At 39.0% G+C, this 20,082-nt stretch overlaps 1 protein-coding gene across 1 annotated transcript in view; it reads right to left on the reverse strand.

The window, feature by feature from the left end:
• Positions 1 to 20,082, reverse strand: part of LOC103289379 (nuclear body protein SP140-like protein) — a 63,034-nt gene that overhangs the window by 20,282 nt on the left and 22,670 nt on the right. The window contains exons 9-18 of the mRNA XM_008145254.3: positions 19,531 to 19,614; positions 16,767 to 16,847; positions 15,551 to 15,631; positions 13,538 to 13,624; positions 13,217 to 13,333; positions 12,309 to 12,362; positions 6,389 to 6,454; positions 2,091 to 2,177; positions 1,781 to 1,882; positions 806 to 859 (exon numbers count right to left, since the gene is read on the reverse strand). Of these exons, the coding sequence (XP_008143476.2) occupies positions 806 to 859; positions 1,781 to 1,882; positions 2,091 to 2,177; positions 6,389 to 6,454; positions 12,309 to 12,362; positions 13,217 to 13,333; positions 13,538 to 13,624; positions 15,551 to 15,631; positions 16,767 to 16,847; positions 19,531 to 19,614 (813 nt within the window). The remainder of the gene's footprint in view (positions 1 to 805; positions 860 to 1,780; positions 1,883 to 2,090; positions 2,178 to 6,388; positions 6,455 to 12,308; positions 12,363 to 13,216; positions 13,334 to 13,537; positions 13,625 to 15,550; positions 15,632 to 16,766; positions 16,848 to 19,530; positions 19,615 to 20,082) is intronic.

Consider the following 20,082-nt stretch of genomic DNA (forward strand, 5'->3'; position numbering starts at 1 on the left):
TAATCACATCCTCAAACTCTATTTCTCCATGTAAAGAAACAGATTATAGGTTCCAGGGATTAGACATGGAGAGTTCTGTTTCTGTTGGTATAAAATTCTTAAGAATCTTATGAATCTCTCATGTATATTATGGGGATTTACTCCATTTAAAAGACATTCTCTATCATTCTACTAAAATTCTTCCCACTGCCCAATTCCTAAGCCAATGCTACCTTTTCAGCGATGTGTTATAGCTGCACCCTACTTCCAATAACCAAAATCTGTATTGCTCTTCTATAGCTGCCATAACAAATGAGTACAAATTTAGTGGCTTAAAACAATGCAAACTTATCCTACAGATATGTTGGTGAGAAGTCTGACAAGGGTCTCTCTGGGCTAAAACATAGGCCTTTGTTCCTCTCAGGAGGCTGTGGAGGAGAAGTTATTTCCGTGACTTTTCAGCTTCTACAAGTCACCCATATCTTTGTTCATTTCCTCCATCTTCAGAGCCAGCAATGTTGTAGTTCTTTATATCTTCCAGAGTTACTCGTCCCTCTCCCCACTGTTCTCCAATTTTTAAGGCCAATTGATTATACTGGTGGCACACAGATATCTAAAATAAACTCCCCTTTCAAGGTCTCTGGCTTTGTTATATCTGTAAAATCCCTTTTGCCATGGAAGAAAACACAATCCAGGTTCCAAAGATTAGGAAATGCACACGTTTGAGGGATCATCATGTTATCACTTACTATTATAATAATTGAAACTCTGGCATTAATAACATCAATTTAGTATCAATATCAAGTAAAATCTTATGCACTCTTACTTCTTCTCCTCTTGCGTTTTCCCAAAGTAGAGTGGTTTCTAAGATCCACAGTATCTGGAAAAAGAGGTTGATGTAAGAAAACAGATATCAATAGCTAAAAGTTACCAAATCCTATGATGATCCATATTACAGAAGGCTTGAGTTTATAAAGTTGTTTGGATTATCATTTTTCTCTTCCTTCTAAAGGAACTAAATATCTCCTGAATTGAGAAGTAGGAGTCCAGGATGGGCCTGGGATCTTCCTTCTTTTTTTACTCAATGGGACTCTTAAAAAACTCTTCAATACCTATGAACTTTAATTCATTCACGGATAAGAACAGGTGTCCTATCCTATCTAGGTCTTAAGATTTTTGGGGGGAACAAATAACATATTATTTGCAAACGTTTGTAGGAAAAAAATGTATAAATTGGTGACTTGCAGAGAACATCCAACAAAAAATATGTGCTGTGTTAATCAAAGTTGATTTGACATCTTCCCTCCTGACAATTAAGTGGCAGGATCAGTTGTCTTTGAGGTCTTTCTAAGGTTGTGGAAAAAAATGACACTATTATCTACTAGCAAAAGTACACCTTGTTTTCTTGGGTTCCATAGAATATTGGGTGTGACAGCAGTGGAAATAGCTGAATAAATTCAAGGTATTATTGCTAACATACCAAACTATATACTGCCATTTTAAGAGTGTATTTCTACTACATCATCCATAATAATCAATAGGACCCATCCTGTTAAATATGACATTACAATTATCTCTTGCCTCCCTGCTGTTCCCTAAAGGGTCAGGTTGAGAAAATGCAGAGAACAGGAGAGTGGGATGGACTGGACCACCTGCTCCACTCTACCTGGGGTCCTGGGTAACTATGGATTCACCCTCACACCATGACCCCTGTGTAGTGCCTTACCTTGGCTACCTCCAGCCATTGCTTCTGGACCTCGTGGCACATATTTTTAGAGACACACAGTGCAGGAACACTTACTATTTTTATGTGCTGGTTGCTCTGATTCTGGACCCAAATCATAATTTTTGAAGCACATAACACAGGAACACCTCTCATTTCCATGTGTTGGCAGCTCTGCTCCTGGAACAAAATTGTAAGATATGAGGACTCTTTTCATATGCCCCAGTGATTCTATTTTTGGTACCCTTGTGAATTTCTGTTTTGCTACTTCTTCCTCTGAAATATAACATTAATCCTCTCTACATCTGACTCTTCCTTTATGTCTCCCTTTTTTCTTCTCTTGTCTTTTTCTCTTTATCAGAACTCTGTTTCTTTAAGTCATGCTTACCTTGTCCATCACAGGGTAGTGGGCCAGAGGTAAGTTCTTCAGATTCTCCTTCTCTATCCATTTGGGGAGCTTCTAGTTCACCAGATACTAAAGAAAAACAAGAAATTTACTGTTAATGGATCCTGAGGCAGTGATTAGGGAATTGTTCCAGGTGCTCCTATGCGGCACACTGATATTCTGAGCTACGATGAGCTGTTTCCTCAGAAAAATACATCTGCTCCAATAATCACACCTGAGTTCTGACAGAGCCATGCTTATCCCATCTTTTGTATCTCATTGTGCTTCCCTGACTTTTATTTTTTCTACTTGTAGCCCTAAGAATAAATAAAAACATTGTATTCTTCCAGGAAAAACAACTGTTTTTTTGAAAATTGTAAAAGTAACTAGCAGAACCACTTTCATTCATTTGTTTAAGAAATCCTTTTTGTATTTTACGTAGCCTAGGCTATGTTTACATTTAATCTCCATTCACATATTTTTATCTTTGTTGTTAAAACTATTACATATGTCGCCTTTCTTTCCCCATTGACCCCTTCTAGCTCTCCTCACCCGCTTCCCCAGGCTTTCATCACACTCTTGTATGAGTTTATGGATTATGTATATATGCATATAAGTTCTTTGGTTGATCTCTTCCCACCTACCCACCACCACCTTGCCTCTGAGATTCAACAGTCTCATGCTTCTATGTCTCTGGATCTATTTTATTCATCAGTTTATTTTGTTCATTAGATTCCACATATGAGTGAGATCATGTGATACTTGTCTTTCTCTGACTGGTTTATCTTGCTTAGCATAATACTCTCTGGGTTCCCTCCATGCTCTCTCAAAGGGTAAGAGATTCTTCTTTTTTACAGCTGCATAGTATTCATGGTGTAAATGTACCAAAGCTTTTTTATCCGCTAATCTACTGATACCAGAACCACTTTTAAACTCATGCCAATTGGCCAATGACTGCTTACATTGCCAACCACATTTAAAGCAAGCTAATAAGTTACAGCCTCACCCTTTGAAAATAAGCCATAATCTATTGGCTAAAGAAAAGCATTATATAAAGAAATATTACAGCCCTAACTGGTTTGGCTCAGTGGATAGAGCGTCAGCCTGCAGACTGAAAGGTCCCAGGTTCGATTCCGGTCAAGGGCATGTACCTTGGTTGCAGGCACATCCCCAGTAGGAGGTGTGCAGGAGGCAGCTGATCGATGTTTCTCTCTCATCGATGTTTCTATCTCTCTATCCCTCTCCCTTCCTCTCTGTAAAAAGTCAATAAAATATTTTTTTTAAAAAGAAATGTTACAGAGTATCCACAGTTACTCAAAACAATTACTAAAAAACAAATAAGGGGAAATATAGAATTAACTTGGTATTGAAGACAATGAGTATCAAACTTTTCTGTAATAGTGTTCCTACATTTGACTACATCAAATATCTTAGAGCCACTCTCATGGAATGCACAAATTGAAAATACCTTCATGCTCTCAAAATATTTCCTCAATAGCCATCTACACTGGATCCCTCATATTATGGCAATCCTTTTGTTTTATATGTACATAAGAAAATAGGCCACGCTCTAGAGGTATTAGTTCAAACCATGACAAGACATTAAAAGCCCATTGCTAGCAGCCACAGCTTATCCTGGTTGCCTCAAAACAATTGCAGATGGCCATTAGTTTTACCTTTTTTATATTTGGACTTGCATCACCTTTACATATGATGGATTACATACTGTACAACTCTGTTGTTAATTGAAGGTATTCACCAGTGTTCTGCCATCCAATTAACTATGTATAAAACATCACTACTTTATCTTTCTTCTATCATCCTGTGCAGACAAAATAATTCCACCTAGCAACTCTATAACTCTTACTCAATGAAGGGGATTTTGTTTCCAATGTGCACTCCAGAAAAGATATTTGGGATACTTTCATGCTACTAGTAAATCCTGACTTAATATTATTTGGTGATAAGTATTGTTTTTAAAATAAAAATAAAGTAAAACAAAATAAAATAAAAATACCAGGCTGGTTGTCCAATTCCCTTACATTTCCTTTATAGATTTACAATTGTTCATGTGGAAAATAATGCAATAATTAATAAATAATACAAGAATAAGCTGTGTTTCACATACTCACAACTGTAAGCCTACTTTTGCTCTATCCTGTATAAATGAAAGACTATGATTCTGTGCTGAAAAAGTGAATATAAATATTCTTAGAAAATAAGAATAAATGGCTAGAGGTAGTATATTCCAGTAAAGTTAATTGAACTTTTGTGCAGATCTTTTGTTGTTTTCTCAATATGGAATTTTTTCTACAACCAACAAGAAGTCTAATGAAGAGTAATGGGTAGAATTGGGTTCTCCAAAAATCTTACTTTCAAATAACTATTAAGGATTGACTTAATAGATGTTGCAGCAGAGAATATTCCTCTATTTTGTAAGTTAATTGGCTGGCTGTGAATGGACATTTCAATGTCTGTTGTCATTCAAATGTGTCTTATTTTCTAAGGCAGGGAGACAAATTCATTTTCATCTTTCTGTGTTCAATGCCTACCATCCATTGACCACCATCTTTTGGCTCTGGGTAAGGTCATATAGACCCCATGAAGAATTATTTTCCAGACTATTCAGTCCTAACTGCTATAAACAACTCACTAAGTCCAGTCACTTCAATAAGCCAGTGATGTAAGATAAAAGAATTTCCATAAAAAGCAGATAAAATTCTGAGGAAAAAAACTTATAGGCTCTGGGCAGATAAGAGCTATAATATAAACACAAACAATTTGCAACACTGGGCTTGCTTTTTAGGTTTCATGGCTCTCAGATTGACTGGTAAGCTTGACTAGTAAAAAAAATAAGGAGAATCTATTTTCCTCAAAACCTTAGCAAATATTGTATAGACCCATATATAGTGCAAAGAAGAGTGACACAAAGTTTATCTTTGCCTAATCTTGACAGGATCCTGCAGATTCATTCCCACCTTCTTTCTACTCAAGAACAACTAACTGGCCAACAGCTTTGTTGTTGTCTAAGGATAGGCAAGGAAAATACAGAGTTGGGCAAAACAGCAGCTGATATGAGGCCAAAAGCAAGTGTGGGAATCCTGGATTCAATTCTGAACACCTTCACTCTACATTCAGACAAGAAAGCAAATTGATGGTAAAGGGTCTTGGGTTTCCAGAATATTCTCTCTTTTTGGGAGAGACAATTTTAAATTACATGCAAGATTTCATTGTACTGAAAGAAGTGGTTTAGAATTTTTTCTACTCATTTATATACTTAAGTGAAACGTTATAATGATTAAATCTCAAGATTTGGTATTTGGAAAATAACTAACTTTAAAATGGATTCAACCATTTTCCTTTCTTTCCAAACAAAAATTTCATACATTCCCCAACAAAGCAGTCATGTAAATTGTTAAGAACATAAGATATTTAGGTTGGTGAAAATTAATGAGTTTTAATTAGACTTTAAAATCTTACATAGTTCTACTGATTCAAAATTGTCAATGATCTAGAAAATGAGGCCTCACCCTTATTGCCTAGAAGAAAGGAGTTCCTTACCATAAATAACTACAGAAATAAACAAGCTCTCAGGGATCTGATCAGAAGTAATACATATACATTATTGAAAAATTAGAAAATAGAAATAGTATGACACATAACCATCTGGGACTAACCACAATTAACTTGTTCAAAGCATCACATTAGAATTTTTCTTTGCATATGTAACTATTTGAGTAATATTTTTTCATTATAATAGTTGAATGTGTTTACTATTATGAATATGCACATATAGCTTAAAACACAAACAAAAAAATAAACATTACTTATATTTCAATGACCAAATGTAATCACCGCATATATTTTTATGGATGAATTGCCATTGATTCTTCCACATATCTAAATCTTCACTTCTCTCTATATATATGTTTATATGTATATATTGTTTACCACATGTACACCCACACATATAGTCTGCTTCCTTCATTTAGCCTTCTTTGGGACATCTTTCTTAATTAATAAAAATGTATTGACCCAGAAAGAAGCCATGTAGTGAGGATGGCAGTGTCTCCCTATTAGCCCTGGATCATTTAGCTCTGGAAGATTACATACATGTATCAGAAATAAACCATTTTGTTCAAGTGACTGCATTTTTAGGCCTCTTTGTTACAGTGTCTTAGCCTATATCCTACCTGATATAGTAGCTGGGAAACTATCATGGCCCTCAGGAGATTATAGGATACAATAAGCAGTGCCTCAGTAAACTCAAAAGGTGTGACTACTTCACTTTGCTCACTTACCTTTTCGATATATATTTCCCGAACATTTCCTTTTAATTCTTGTCCAGGAATGCCCTTTCTTTTTTTCTTCAAAAAGGAAGAGAGTAAAGTTAATTATTCAGAACCATGACTATAATTCTCAAAGCCTCATAGTTCACTAGTGTTCAAGTACTTCTTTCAGACTTTGATCCACAAAATAATGGGACAAAGTTCTTAACTACCAGTGTAGCAGCGCGAGGTTGATTATGGAGTTATATTTTATGCTGCAAGGACTCAGGAGACAATAAGAGATGACCTGCATTTAAAATTACTTTTTAAAGTTAGAAAATAAACTCCTGCTGATGCCTTAGACAGACAACTATGGTAAAATAGCAATATTTTTCCCTTTTCAAATGTTGATTCAAATGTGCAATGGGGAAGCATACTCATTATTATATTCCTAAATAATATCATGGATCATATACTGGGCTAGAAAGCAAGGAAACAGTCTCAACTTCCATGTGGAGTGTTTTCATGAAATAATCTCTGAGCTCTTGCAGGTATAAAGCAGATCCTCTCACTTCTATTTAACCTCGTGCCTGAAGCTCCTGGAGAACTTGAAGACCACAACAGGTTTTGTGTGATTGTGATTTTGCTTTCTCGTGAATGATATGAAAACATGTGAATGTGAGAAGACCACTGGCACTTGATAGAGACCATGTCTTGTTGTTATTATTATTATTAATATCATAACAGCCAGCTACTAGATGTTTACTGCTGAAAGTAAAAATCCATGGAGGAAGGCCTGTAACTCTCTCCTGAGATTCCCATTTTGAGGTGAGTCAACTCAACTCTAGGACTTACAGTGTAAGAAGGGCCTGAAAGCCTTGCTCTTCAAGTGGAAATGGTATATTAAAGAATGTGGGGATGTTGCCCAATGGCACCTAGGCTTTCTATTCTCCTTCAGAGCCTAAAGCAAACATTGGCCTTGCAGGGTCCTCAATTCAGCAAGGTTCCCCTGGTGGCTGGGCCTGGTGCCTTAATGCCTGGCTAAGCTGACAGCCAGTGCCCACTGAGCTACTGAGGCTGCTTGGCCTCAGAGCCGACTTTGCAGAACCAAAAGCAAATTTGGTCACTCCTCTGGCTGGCAGCACTCAGACAACTGCGCTTCTCTGCACGTGGCCTAGATGTTTTGTTGGCCAAGTGGAAAGCAACAGGCTGGCAAAGTTAAGATGCCTTTCTCTAAGGCATAACTGAGAAATGAACTTGTGGTGCTGACAGACCAGTCTGGACCCCTCATGGAGATACCTAAGTACCTGCTGACAGGATGACACCATGACTGTGATCAGGGACTGCAGCTGTGTGCCAGGCATATGATTCCTACTAACATTTACCTGTTCATTCCATGGTCAGGGAGCCCCATCACAAGGGGCGTTGCTCTGCCTGCTCCTGAAACACTGATCAGGCCTCAAACCCCTCTTGGTGCTATGGGTAGTGCATCAACATAGTCCACACTTCAACTTACAAAGCAACTGATTCTGTCCACCCCATTGTGACCCTGGGAACTCATGGGTGTCATGAACCTGGCTGGCTGGACCATCTGGGTCTGACAATGGTATGCCCTTTATCAAAAACTACTCCCAAAGCACTGATTGACTGACTTAACATTCCTCATCTCCTCCTGTCCACACACCTCTGTACAGCTCTTTGGTCACTGAAGACAGCTGTTCCCAGAAAAGGATCAATTCCTGTCTGCATCAGGATCAGGACAAAAGCAGTGCGGGATAAATGCTGTTAAATAGACAAATTCTAAAAATTCAGGATTCTGTTCTGAACATCCCTGGGGATGATGCTTCCTTCTTCCCCCAACCAGCCTCAGAGTGTCTAGGGGAGGCAGATTTAATTCTGGTTACACCTTATGAAAATGTATTTTCCTGCTTGTATCTGGTCCTTATGTAAAAAAAAAAAAAAAAAAAAAAAAAAAAAGGTCTGAGTGACAATTAAAGATGATTGGGAAAGAAAGATGAAGTTACAGCCACTGGAATGGTACACACAGATTTTGTGGCACTGAATGAAGAGCAAAGATCCAGGCACCTGAGGAAGGAACACCATACAACTTAAGACATTTGAAGAAGGGAGAAGCATTAATATCTGTCCTTCAGAATTGTCCTGAATCCTTCTTCCAGGACCATGTGCATGGTCCAGCTCTCCCACCAGGGAGATGCTAAGTCTTCCATTCAGCTCCAGACACGAGAAAACAGGGCTGGCCCATGCATCTGTACATCCATGCAGAGCACCTCTGAACATCAAGGACTAGACACAGTAAATGGAACTGGGAACTATAAGGCTTAAGGTCAGGGCCCACACTGGGGGCACTGTCCATCTTCCTCCTGGTGGTGTACATCACACTCGGGGGCTCAATAACTATAAAAGCTTCCCTTCCAGGGTCACTGTGTGTGCCCTTGAGATGATACTTCTTAAGAGAAAGCCAGGTACGCACTTGTCTCCCTCATGCAAACATGGTGAACTGCAGATTAGGGTGGTCCATAGAGACCTACAGCATTTATGGTTTATGAAATATGTTAAATGGTGCATTAAACAAATAAAATGGATTTGGTCCTACCCCCACTAGTCAGAATAATTGGAGTGGCTTGTAAGTGGTGTCTTCACGGGGAAATTTGCCAGAGTTTTCTGGGTAAGGTGGATTTGTTCAGAGGTAATTCTTGGTGGCATTTCCACATGCTTCTGAGTATCTAATGTGGCCATCAAGATCAGAGGGTAGATTGGTTTCTTGACCAGTATAAAAGAGAGAACATCTCCCTCATTAGAAATATTCTGGAATAGTAATGTTTTCCTCCTCCCCTCAGAGGAGGTCTGCAGGTTTACTAATAGCCTCCTTTTAAGGCAGGGGTTTCTGACCAGTAGAAACAGTTCCTGAAGCGTTCTATTTCTCAGCTTGGCACCATTTCTATGTGCTATATAGTCCCTACTTGGGTTTGGGGGGACAAAAGACTGATGCATCTATACCATATCTCGTAAAATTTATTTCTAGAAATTTATATAAGAGATATGAAGGCATGGAGCCACAGAAAGACTTCCAGAAGAATGTTCACTGCAGATTTTTCATATTAGCCCCAAACTGGCACACTTGTGCTCTCCGTCAATAGGAGAAGATATACTCAATGTTTGGTAATATTCATACAATGTTCATTAACTGCAATCAAAAGAAAAAAAAGCTACTGATACATTCAACAATGTGGTTAAAGTAAAAGATCATTATGCTGAGTGCAACACTGCACTAAAAGAGAATATGCACTAAAACCTTATTTATTTAAAGTTTGAAAACAAGCCAAATTAAGTTATCATGAAAAAGTAAGAATAGGTAATTGCATTTGATGAGTGAGGGTTGAGGATATACCAGAAGGGCAGAAGGGCCCTTTCCAGGGTAATGGTCATGTTCTGTATCTTGATAAGATTTGGATTACACAGGACAATGCATGTGTCAGAACACATCAAGTGATATTCCCAACTTTATTAATTTTATTTCAAAAAAATTATTTTAAAGGTAAGTTGGCAATACGTTAAATGTTTATAATGTCTTGTACATGATATACTCATTTAAAGTAAGGGAAATTAACAGTATCAATAGATTTTTTAGGTATATGATATAATTCTAAATGTATTCATATATGCATAGAAATAAATCTAGAAATATCTATGCCACATTTACAAAGTTCATATGTTTTAAAATTCAAAAGACATGCAAAGATGTGAGCATTTAAAAGTACCAATTGCTATTTTAAAAGATGCAATCTAACATATAAAGGTGAAATATTCTTTTTTGTTTGTTTTTTTTTACAAAAGGTATTAGTTGTCATGGCTGCTGTAATAAATTATCATAAAATTTGTGGCTTAAGACAACACAAATTTATTATTTTTTGGATCTGAAAGTCAGAAGTGTGACACAAGTCTCGCTGGGCTAAAATCTAGGTGTCCACAGGGCTTTTTTCATTTCTGAAGGTTATGAGGGATTATCCTTTTTTTTTCAGCTTCCAATTTCTTCATTCATTATCCCATGTTGGCATCTTCAAAGCCAGGTAGCTCTGATTTTTTCAAGTGTACATATTCTTCTCTGCACAGCAGGAAAAGTTTTCTGATTGTAAGAACCCATGTGACTTGATTGGGGCTACCATATCCAAGATAACTTCCCCATTTAAAGATTCCTAAAACCCTCTTTCACCAAGTAAAGAACCATTGTTCTAGGGATTAGACAGGGAGAGTTTTGTTTCTGTCCGTACATAATTCTCAAGAACCTTATAGATCTCCATGTATGTCATGGAGAATTACTCCATAGACAAGAGCTCCTCCACAGCTCTTTCCTACATAATTACATATCTATTTTTTAATCTCTGCTGAGATGGCTTGGGGGGACTTGTGAATCACACATTTAATTTCTTCAAAGAACCTTTTATGTGAATGAATATTCTGATCTTTTGTTATTACTGAGGCATCAGCAATGAGTTATTAAGCCACATTCTTGATCACTTTTACAGAGCACACTTTCCTGACAGTGGATCTCCTAATTTTAGCATCTTTTGCAACCTGAATAAGCTAAGAATTGTACAGATCATCAAGTCCTAATTTTTTGATGTTGTTGAGCAGTTCTTCTCTGGGTTTATCTCTTTCCTCACATATTTTACTCTAAGAAACAAAAACAAACAAACAAAACAGCTGAATCTTTATCACTTGCTAACAAATATCCTTAGCTGTACACACAAAAAGGTTTGCTTCCCACATATCTTTAGGATGAATTTCACTAAGCTCTCTGCCTTTACTTAATAAGAATCTTCCTTCTCCAGTTTTCCAAAACATGTTCCTTGTTCCCTTCTCAGTCTTCACCAGCCACATCTTTAACCTCCATATTTCTACTAACATCTGTTGAGCATGACTTATGTATTCTCTAAGACAATATAGGCTTTCTCTCCCATGTTCTTCACCTCCTTCCAAGTCCTCACTAGTAGTCTTTGCACATTTCTACTAACAAACTGCTCCAAGCCATATAGTTTCTATCATTCTACTTAAAATTCTTCTCATTGCCCAATTTCTCTCTGTCCATTGTGCAATTCCTAAGCCACTTCCACCTTTTTAGGAATGTATAATAACCAAAATTTGTATTGCTCTTCTATTGCTGCCATAACAAATGACAACAAATTTAGTGGCTTAAAACAATTCAAATTTACTATCTTATAGATATATCAGTTAGAAGTCTGACAAGGGTCTAGACTGACAAGGGCTAAAATAAAGGCTTCAGTGGGATCCCATTTCTTTCTGGAGGTGATAGAGGAGAAACTATTCCCATGACTCTTACAACTTCTACATATAACCCATATTCCTTGTTCCACTTCTCCATCTTCACAAAGATTGCATCTCTCTGTGACTATCTTCCTCTCGCCATATCTGAGAACAGTTCTTCACTCTAAAGCTCATTGATTATATTGGTGGCACCCAAATAGCCAGGATATTCTCCCCTTTCAAGGCCTAGCTTTATTATATGTGCAAAATCCCTTTTGCCATGGGAGAAAACACATTACAGGTTCTAGAGATTAGGATATAAACAGGTTTGAATAACTATCATATTATTATCACTTATTTTTTATTATCACTTATTATTGTAAGTCTATAATAATAAAAGCATAATATGCTAATTAGACCAGACGTCCTTCCGGACGACCTTCCGGACGAAGCCGGGGCTGTGAGGGAAGCCCGAGTCCTGGGTGCCTTCCAGCAGCTGGAGGGAAGCCCAAGTCCTGGGTGCCAGAGGAAAGCCAGTGCCGCAGCCAGCAGAAGGAAGGCCTACTCTTACACAAATTTCGTGCATCGGGCCTCTAGTAGTAATTTAAAACTCTGGCATTTAAAAGCTCATTTTAACATCAAAATCAAGTAAAGTGTAATGCATTCTTACTTCTTTTCCTCTTGCGTTTTCCCAAAGTAGAGTTATTTCCAAGATCCACATTATCTAGAAAATAAGAGGTTGATGTAAGGAAACAAATTAAAAACTAAAAATTGCCAATCCTAAGGTCATTCATACTACAGAAGGCTTAAGTTTTTAAAGATGTTTAGACTATCATTCTTCTCTTCCTTCTAAAGGGACTAAAAATCTTCTGAATTGAGAAGTAGGAGTCCAGGATGGGCCTAGGGTCTTCCTTTATTTCTCAATAGGATCTTGAAAAACACTCTTAAATGTCTCTATACTTCAATTAATTCAGGGATAGAACCAGTTATCCTATTCTGTCTAGGTCTAAAGATATTTTTGTGAGAGTTAAATAACATCTTATGTGCAAAAGTTTGTAGGAAAATAATATATAGATTAGTGACATGCTGGAGGACATCCACCAAAAATATGTACTAGGTTAAGAGCAGTCGATTTTAAGACTTTCCTCCTGAAAATTAAGTGACAGGATCAGTTATCTTTTAGGTCTTTCTAAGATTGTGAAAAAAATGATACTATTATCTACTAGCAGAAATTCTCTCTCCCTTTTTTTGGATTCTGGGTGGAACCGGGATGGAAATCACTATATTTATGATATAAATATAAAATCTATTACTAATATACTAATGTAGTAAACTAGATACAGTCATTTTAAGAGTGTAATTCTACTATAATCAACCATGTAAAATCAACAGGACTTGTCCTGTTAAACATCTCTTTATAATGAGAGATGTTTTGCCTCCCTGCTCTTCCCAAAGGGGCAGGTTGAGAAAATGCCAAGAACAGGATAGTGGGATGGAATAGACCACCTGTCACACTTTACCTGGGGTCCGTGTTGCCTGTAGATCTACCCTCGTGACTTGACCTTTGGACAGCCTTACCTATTGTGTCACATGCTTCACTACTTTCAGTCCTTGCTTCCGGACCTTCTGGCATGTCATTTGAGAAGCACATAACATGGGCATACTTCTCATTTCCACCTGCTGGTAGCTCTGCTCCTGGAACAAAATTGTGATTTATGAAGACCTTTCATTTGCACTAGGGACGTTCTTTTATGTAAATTCGTTTATCCCCATTTTCTACTGATTTCTTCAAAATCTTCCATTGATCCACCCTACATCTGATTCTTCCTTTAAATCTCCTATTTTTCTCTCTTGTCTTTTTCTCTTTATCAGAACTCTGTTTCTTTAAGTCATGCTTACCTTGTCCATCACAGGATAGTGAGCTACAGGTAAGCTCTTCAGATTCTCCTTCTCTATCCATTTGGGGAGTTGCTAGTTCACCAGATACTAAAGAAAAATAAGAAAGTTACAATTTATGGATCCTAAGACAGTGATTAGGGAAGAGTTCCTGGTGCTCTAATGCAGCACACTGATATTCTGCTTCCTCAGAAAAAATATACCTGCTCCAATAATCACACTTGAGATCCCACAAAGCCATGATTTTCCTACCTTTTACCCCTTATTCTTCTTCCTGTACTTTTATTTTTCTACTTGCAGCCTTAAGAAAAATAAAGATTATATTCTTTCAGGAAAAAAAAATAACTGTTCTTTGAAAATTGTATAAGTATCTACCAGAACCACTTTTAAACTCATGCTAACTGACTAATGACTGCTTACATCACCAACCACATCAGTTGCAGCCTTACATTTTGAAAATCAGCCAGTCAGCAACAACCACACTCCAGAAAGCCTAAATATATGGCTAAATGCTAGTCTGTTTACAATCACTCCTATTTATGAAAATCTGCAGTCCCTGAACTACATGCTTCCCAAAACTCCACATAAAATCAATAGTTTACATTTTTTAAGAAACAGTGTCCAATAAGTACACTGCCTCCTCCTACTGTGTGCCTTGTTAAGCAAGAAATAAGTCTCTCTTTTAGCTTCAGATATTGTATAAAGATAATCCCTGCACAATGGAGATCCCACCAAGATCACCTTAAAGACTTTTGCTTAGAAAAGTCATATGGCACCGTTTAACCAGTAAGTGTAAATCTTCAGTATCAACAACTACTTGAGCTCTGAGCAGCTTCATGAGCTCTTATTCCTGAATTTATCTTTTTTTATCTTATTATTTAATGATGTGTATGTAATTAGATGCAAAGTAGTTAGTTGGCCATTTGCTTTGGAGGTGTACCATTTAACAAATATTTCAGTAATGTGCTTATTCTTTTACTACTTCATTTACTCTCACTCTCTTGTCTATTGTAAAAAGTCTTATTTCACATGTATTTGTTCTTTATTTTCCAGTGCTTCTTGAATGTTAGAAGAAAACGATCCAAAGCAAATGGAAGGAGGCATAGACCTGATAAGTCCCTTATCCAAGCTAGTCCCAGAGACTAATTAATGGGTATAGGTCCATTAGACAGTAGCCAATTTGTACAAAGAGATTTGGTCATTTTGTCTTGAGTCGCTCACCAAACTTTTCATGAAGGCACTTGACATCCTATCAAATTGTAAGGAAAATAATTTTGTTTAACACATAATCTGAGATCTATTATTATCATATAATTGACCATATGTCTCTTTATAAATCTCTGCTTGGTAGATGAGCTCAGTACTCCATTCACATGCAGGACACCATTCACACTTAACTGAACGTTGTGGCCTCTTTGCTGTTTGTCATGAGCTTGTCTTTGCCAAAGCTACTATTTCCTACTGGCAGAACTCCACTTCCTTTTTGTACGCTTACTGTGATTCTAACTGTGGCACATCCTCCTATATAATAAAAGAGTAATATGCAAATTGACCCTAATGGCAGAATGGGAACAACTAGTCACTATGACATGCACTGACCACCAGGGGGCAGAGGCTCAATACAGGAGCTGCCCCCTGGTGGTCAGTGCGCTCCTACAGGGGTAGCTCTTCTCAGACACAAGCTGGGCAGCACTAAGGATGTCAGACAGCGGCTTAGGCCCCCTCCCCATGGGGAGCAGGCCTATGCCACAGTCAGACATCCCCCAAGGGCTCCCACAATGCCAGAGAAATGTCTAACTGCCAGCTTAGACCCCATCCCCCAAGAAGTGGGCCTAAGCTGGCAGGTAGACATCCTCCGAGGGGTCCTGGACTGTGAGAGGGCACAGGCCGGGCTGAGGAACTCCCCTACCCTCTGAGGGAACGAATTTTCATGCACTGGACCTCTAGTATCTTAATGACAAAACTTCACAGACGATGACTTTGGGTTTCAATGGCAAACAATCTCCCCTTCCTTACCTGGCTCACATCTGGGTGGAGAGCTCAAGTCTTCCTCCAGCTCTTCTCCATCACAGGGCTCCCAAGAGGCATTGCTGTCTTCTGCAGAAAGAATTGAACTCCCTCAGAGGTCTCCATACACAACCAGGGGGCAATGGGACAGCTGCTCCAAGGACTTCACCTGAGATCCAACCAAGCCCTGGTCTGCCTCTGTTTCCATCTCATTCGTCTCACTTTCCTGATCTCAGTTACCTATAGACCTGTCTACAGATATTTCCTGCTTCTCAGTTACCTATAGACCTGTCTACAGATATTTCTCTTCTGCACGAGGGGTATATTTGTACATCTTTGATTTTGTGGGCTTTGCTCTCACTGCTTCTCCTATCTTGTTACTTTTCTATCTTCTTTTTTCCTCAATGGTGATCTTGATCTCTTCTTTTCAGCTTATTTTCTCTAGTTCTATTCTCCTAGTTCTCTCCAATCCCTACACCAGAATCTGGTCCCTGTCTCGCTGTCTGGATTTCTCCCCTCCCTATGGACATGCTTTATTTGTGAAGTAGAAGTGTCTCTGAATCAAGCCTTGTTCTTTCCCTGGGAGCCTGCAAGTCCCCCTTTAAAATCCAACTGTGTCACCACATTAACCCCCACTAGCCTCACACAGCCATCACTTGTAGTGAAATACTTGGGACATGGGTCTCTGCTCTTCCTTGGGGGAAACAAGTATCCCATGTCCTTATCTCTAAGGAGGGACAGTAACAGTTTCCCTGGCTAAGTCCTAAAGTTTTGTGAGGAAGTCACATTTGCCCAAGTACTTTGAAAGAAAGAAGTGCTATGTAATCCAATAATCTTATGAAGAATATGTGGGAGGAAAAGAGTAATTTGATCTTGAGACTCGTTGTTGTTTTTTAACAAGCAGATCTCAGAATCGTGTTTCTTTTGAAGCCTACCCAAGGTTACAGCAGCTTAATAATATTATTATTAAGCACTAAATAAACATTAAGTTTGTATACTTTATATAGAAAATAAAGGTGGGCAGGGTTAAAATCACAGTATTGAGTTTTTAGTATCAATAAGAATAAAGAATGTGAAAAACGCTATCCTTCCTTGGTATTTATTTATCTACCACAAAATGAATAGGTAACACACCTATTCTAACACTAAGGGTCCTGCTGTTCAGCTCTGGATTCAGCCTCCTGACAACCCTGCAGCCAAGGGCTGGCAATGCCCCCTTCCTTACCTGACTCATATCTGGGTGGGGAGCTCAAGTCTTCCTCAAGCTCTTCTCCATCACAGGGCTCCCAAGAGGCATTGCTGTCCTCTGCAGAAAGAATTGAATTTCCTCAGAGGTCTCCATATACAACCAGGGGGAATCATGGCAATAAAACTCATAGTGAAGATGTGGGGAGCTCAGGTATCTCCTAATTAGGACTGTCCATGTCCCAGACCATCCTGGTCTGCCCTTTGCATTCACCTGTTCTGAAGATTGGCCCTCCTCTATCACTGTCCCCAGGGGCTGAGAACCATCCACCATCTTCCTCCCTTCAGTACACCTAATCCTCTCTCTACTTCTTTCCCAGCCCCATTGCCTTTGCACATTGTTTCTGTCTCTTCCCTGTTTCCTGCTGCCAGTGTCCCTAGATGCTTCTAATTGTTTATGATGTGTTTCTGTTTCCCCTGCTCCTACCTCTTTTTCTCCTGAGCTCCTGACACTGCTCTTTGTTGACTTTTCTCATCTCACTTATCTCCATCTCACTCCCTTTCAGGAAAGGCATCCTTGAAATAGTATAATATAACCTGATCAGGGAATGGGATAGAGAACAGAATAAGCCAAGGCAATACCACCAAACACAAGGAAGAGTTGTTCCAAGGCCCACATATAAAAGAAAGATCAGAGCATTGTAATAACTGAAAATATTTATACTTTCATTAGAGAAGAGGCAGAAGTCATAAGTTGGAGCCCCATGTTGAATGGAAGACAAAGAAATCCCCAGGAAGAAGGATAACTGATTTAATCCAAGGGCAGCAAAGGTCACCTGATTTATGTGGGAAAATAATATGATCTGATTTACATCTTGCAAATAGCAATCAAGCTAAAGTGAAGAAAATGGGTGGGCTGGGAGCAAGAGAAATGGGGTACTCCAGACCCAGATGTGAGCCAGGTAAGGACGAGGGGAAGCCAACCCTAGAGAAGGAGGAGTTTCTGTCTCACAAAAGAAAATGTTGGTTTCAATCTTGGAAGTGTCAGTTCCTGAAAGACATACAAATGGACAAGGTCTTGGGATAAATGCCATCAGTTCATAGACTGATGACTTTGGGAGACAGGTCTGCCTAGCAGACATGCTCTTCAGACTCATTCTGTTACTGGAGAGTAGCTGAGGGTGCCAGGGAGAAGAGCATTATTCTGAGTATGTTATGGGCACTACTCTACCTGGGGAGACCTTAATCTGAAAACGCACTACTAAGATGCCCACTTTTGCTGGCAGATGCTTCTGTCTAGTGACTTATATTTGAGCCTTACAGGATCCCAACACCTCTCCTTTCCTCCTTATACAGCAGTTTTCACTCTTTGTTGATTCTAAAACTATTTTGATAGAACTCTTTCTCTCACATAGTTCCCCTTGTGCTTCCTTCCACGTTACTTTATTATTATTTTGGGTATTTATTAGCCTCTCTATGTAATTTTTCTGGTTTTTATCTCTGTATCTCATTTTTTTTTTATTGAAATTATACCCTTTCTACTTTGTCTGCCACTTTCTTCTTTTCTATCTCTGAGTCTTCACCTCTGGATGCGTGTAAAAATTTCCATTATTTTATATATTTTCCTCATTCTCACAGGTCTTTCTCTCAAACTGACAAAAATTCTTCCATTTCACATGGACCACAGTGCCAGGGAGCCTTCCTTAATCAGTTCTATCCTAACAGTCTAAAGAGCCTTTCTAAATTACAAGCCTCCTCAATCATTCACAAAACTTATTTCTGTGTTCCTGGATTTCCAGAAGTAGGCTGAAAATGATCTCCTTGCCTGATTTGCCATAACCTGCTGATATCTGCATTTTGCATGCATTTAATAAAATTGTCCAGGCAAAGGCCCCAGCCTCCCTTTGGCACATTCTGTCTTTCTCCGTTCTCCATGAAGGGATCCCCACTCCTCCCAGCAGCTGAGCCCACCTTTATTCTTTGTCTCTCTCACAGTTTGGAAAAAGCAAAGCAACCCCCATCTGTATGAATGTGAATATGAGGAAGAAGATGGGAGGTTGGGGAAAAGGGGAGATATTTTTCCCCTGCTGTTGGAGACCGGGTGTAAGCTGACAGAGTCCTTGCACCCAAAGGGACCCACAAGAATTAGTCCCTTCCCACACAGTGTCCCCTGACTTGTTTTGATCTACTTGCTTTGATGGCACATTCCTATTGTCAGCAGATGAGTGGATTAAGATAGACATTTCATAGCTTATCAAAAGTCTGTAAATATTTACCAAGAATTTGGCCTCCTGCTTTATCTTAAAGATTAAGAAGAACAGAGAGGCCGAAACCGGTTTGGCTCAGTGAATAGAGCATCGGCCTGCAGACTGAAGGGTCCCAGGTTTGATTCCGGTCAAGGGCATGTACCTTGGTTGCGGGCACATCCCCAGTAGGGGGTGTGCAGGAGGCAGCTGATCCATGTTTCTCTCTCATCGATGTTTCTAACTCTCTATCCCTCTCCCTTCCTCTCTGTAAAAAAATCAATAAAATACATTTTTTTAAAAAAGAACAGAGAGTACATTCCTCTTTGTTGACCTCCTATTCAGTATTTGTGTATAAAAGGCATCACGCAGTTAATAAAGGAGCTGCAGTCCGTCGATAGCTTGCAGACTCCTCCTGACCCCACTCTCCTGTCTTTCTTTCTTTTCTCAATTCCCACCTCCCTACCTCAGCCCGGTTCAATCGTCAGGCTGGTCCCTGACACCCTGCTGACCAGAACACAAAGATACATTGAGGAAGCTGGGAATTTAAATCATAATTACCTTCTCCCTCAGTAGGTTGTAGGCTGAGCACCTTCTGTACTTCTCCTTCATTAGTCATTTCTGAAGCTTTGAGATCACAGGTCACTGCAGAGAAACAAGAACATGATGGACCCTGGAGGGTGATCAGAAACTGACCTCAGGGGTTTTGTGCCCACCATGATGAGGAAGTGGTGAGTCTGCCCCGAACACGGGTCCTGAGAGCCATGCCATCTTCTTCTGCTTTTTTGCCATTGTATGACACCTCCTTCTCCTTCTCTCTAATTCTGTGTCCTTCCTATAGCCTTGCATCCATGCATTTCTGTTTCCTTACTGTGCAATGTTTTGATAGTCAGCTTTTTCTCCTCATCTCTTCTTTTTAGGTCTAGTTTTTGGCTTTTGTTTTTTCAGGGGTAGCATGTCATTTCTCCAATTAGGTTTTCTATCTCTCTGATTCCAGATCTCTCTTAGCCCAGGTGGTTGGAGCATTCCTATGCTCTCTCAGTGGTTTCCCTTCCCTACCCATCAACATTCTTTTTTTTCTTAATTAGGTTCTTACATTGGAACTGGGTGTAC

The sequence above is a fragment of the Eptesicus fuscus genome, chromosome 11 (genome assembly GCF_027574615.1).
Source record: "Eptesicus fuscus isolate TK198812 chromosome 11, DD_ASM_mEF_20220401, whole genome shotgun sequence".
NCBI classification, from domain to species: domain Eukaryota; kingdom Metazoa; phylum Chordata; class Mammalia; order Chiroptera; family Vespertilionidae; genus Eptesicus; species Eptesicus fuscus.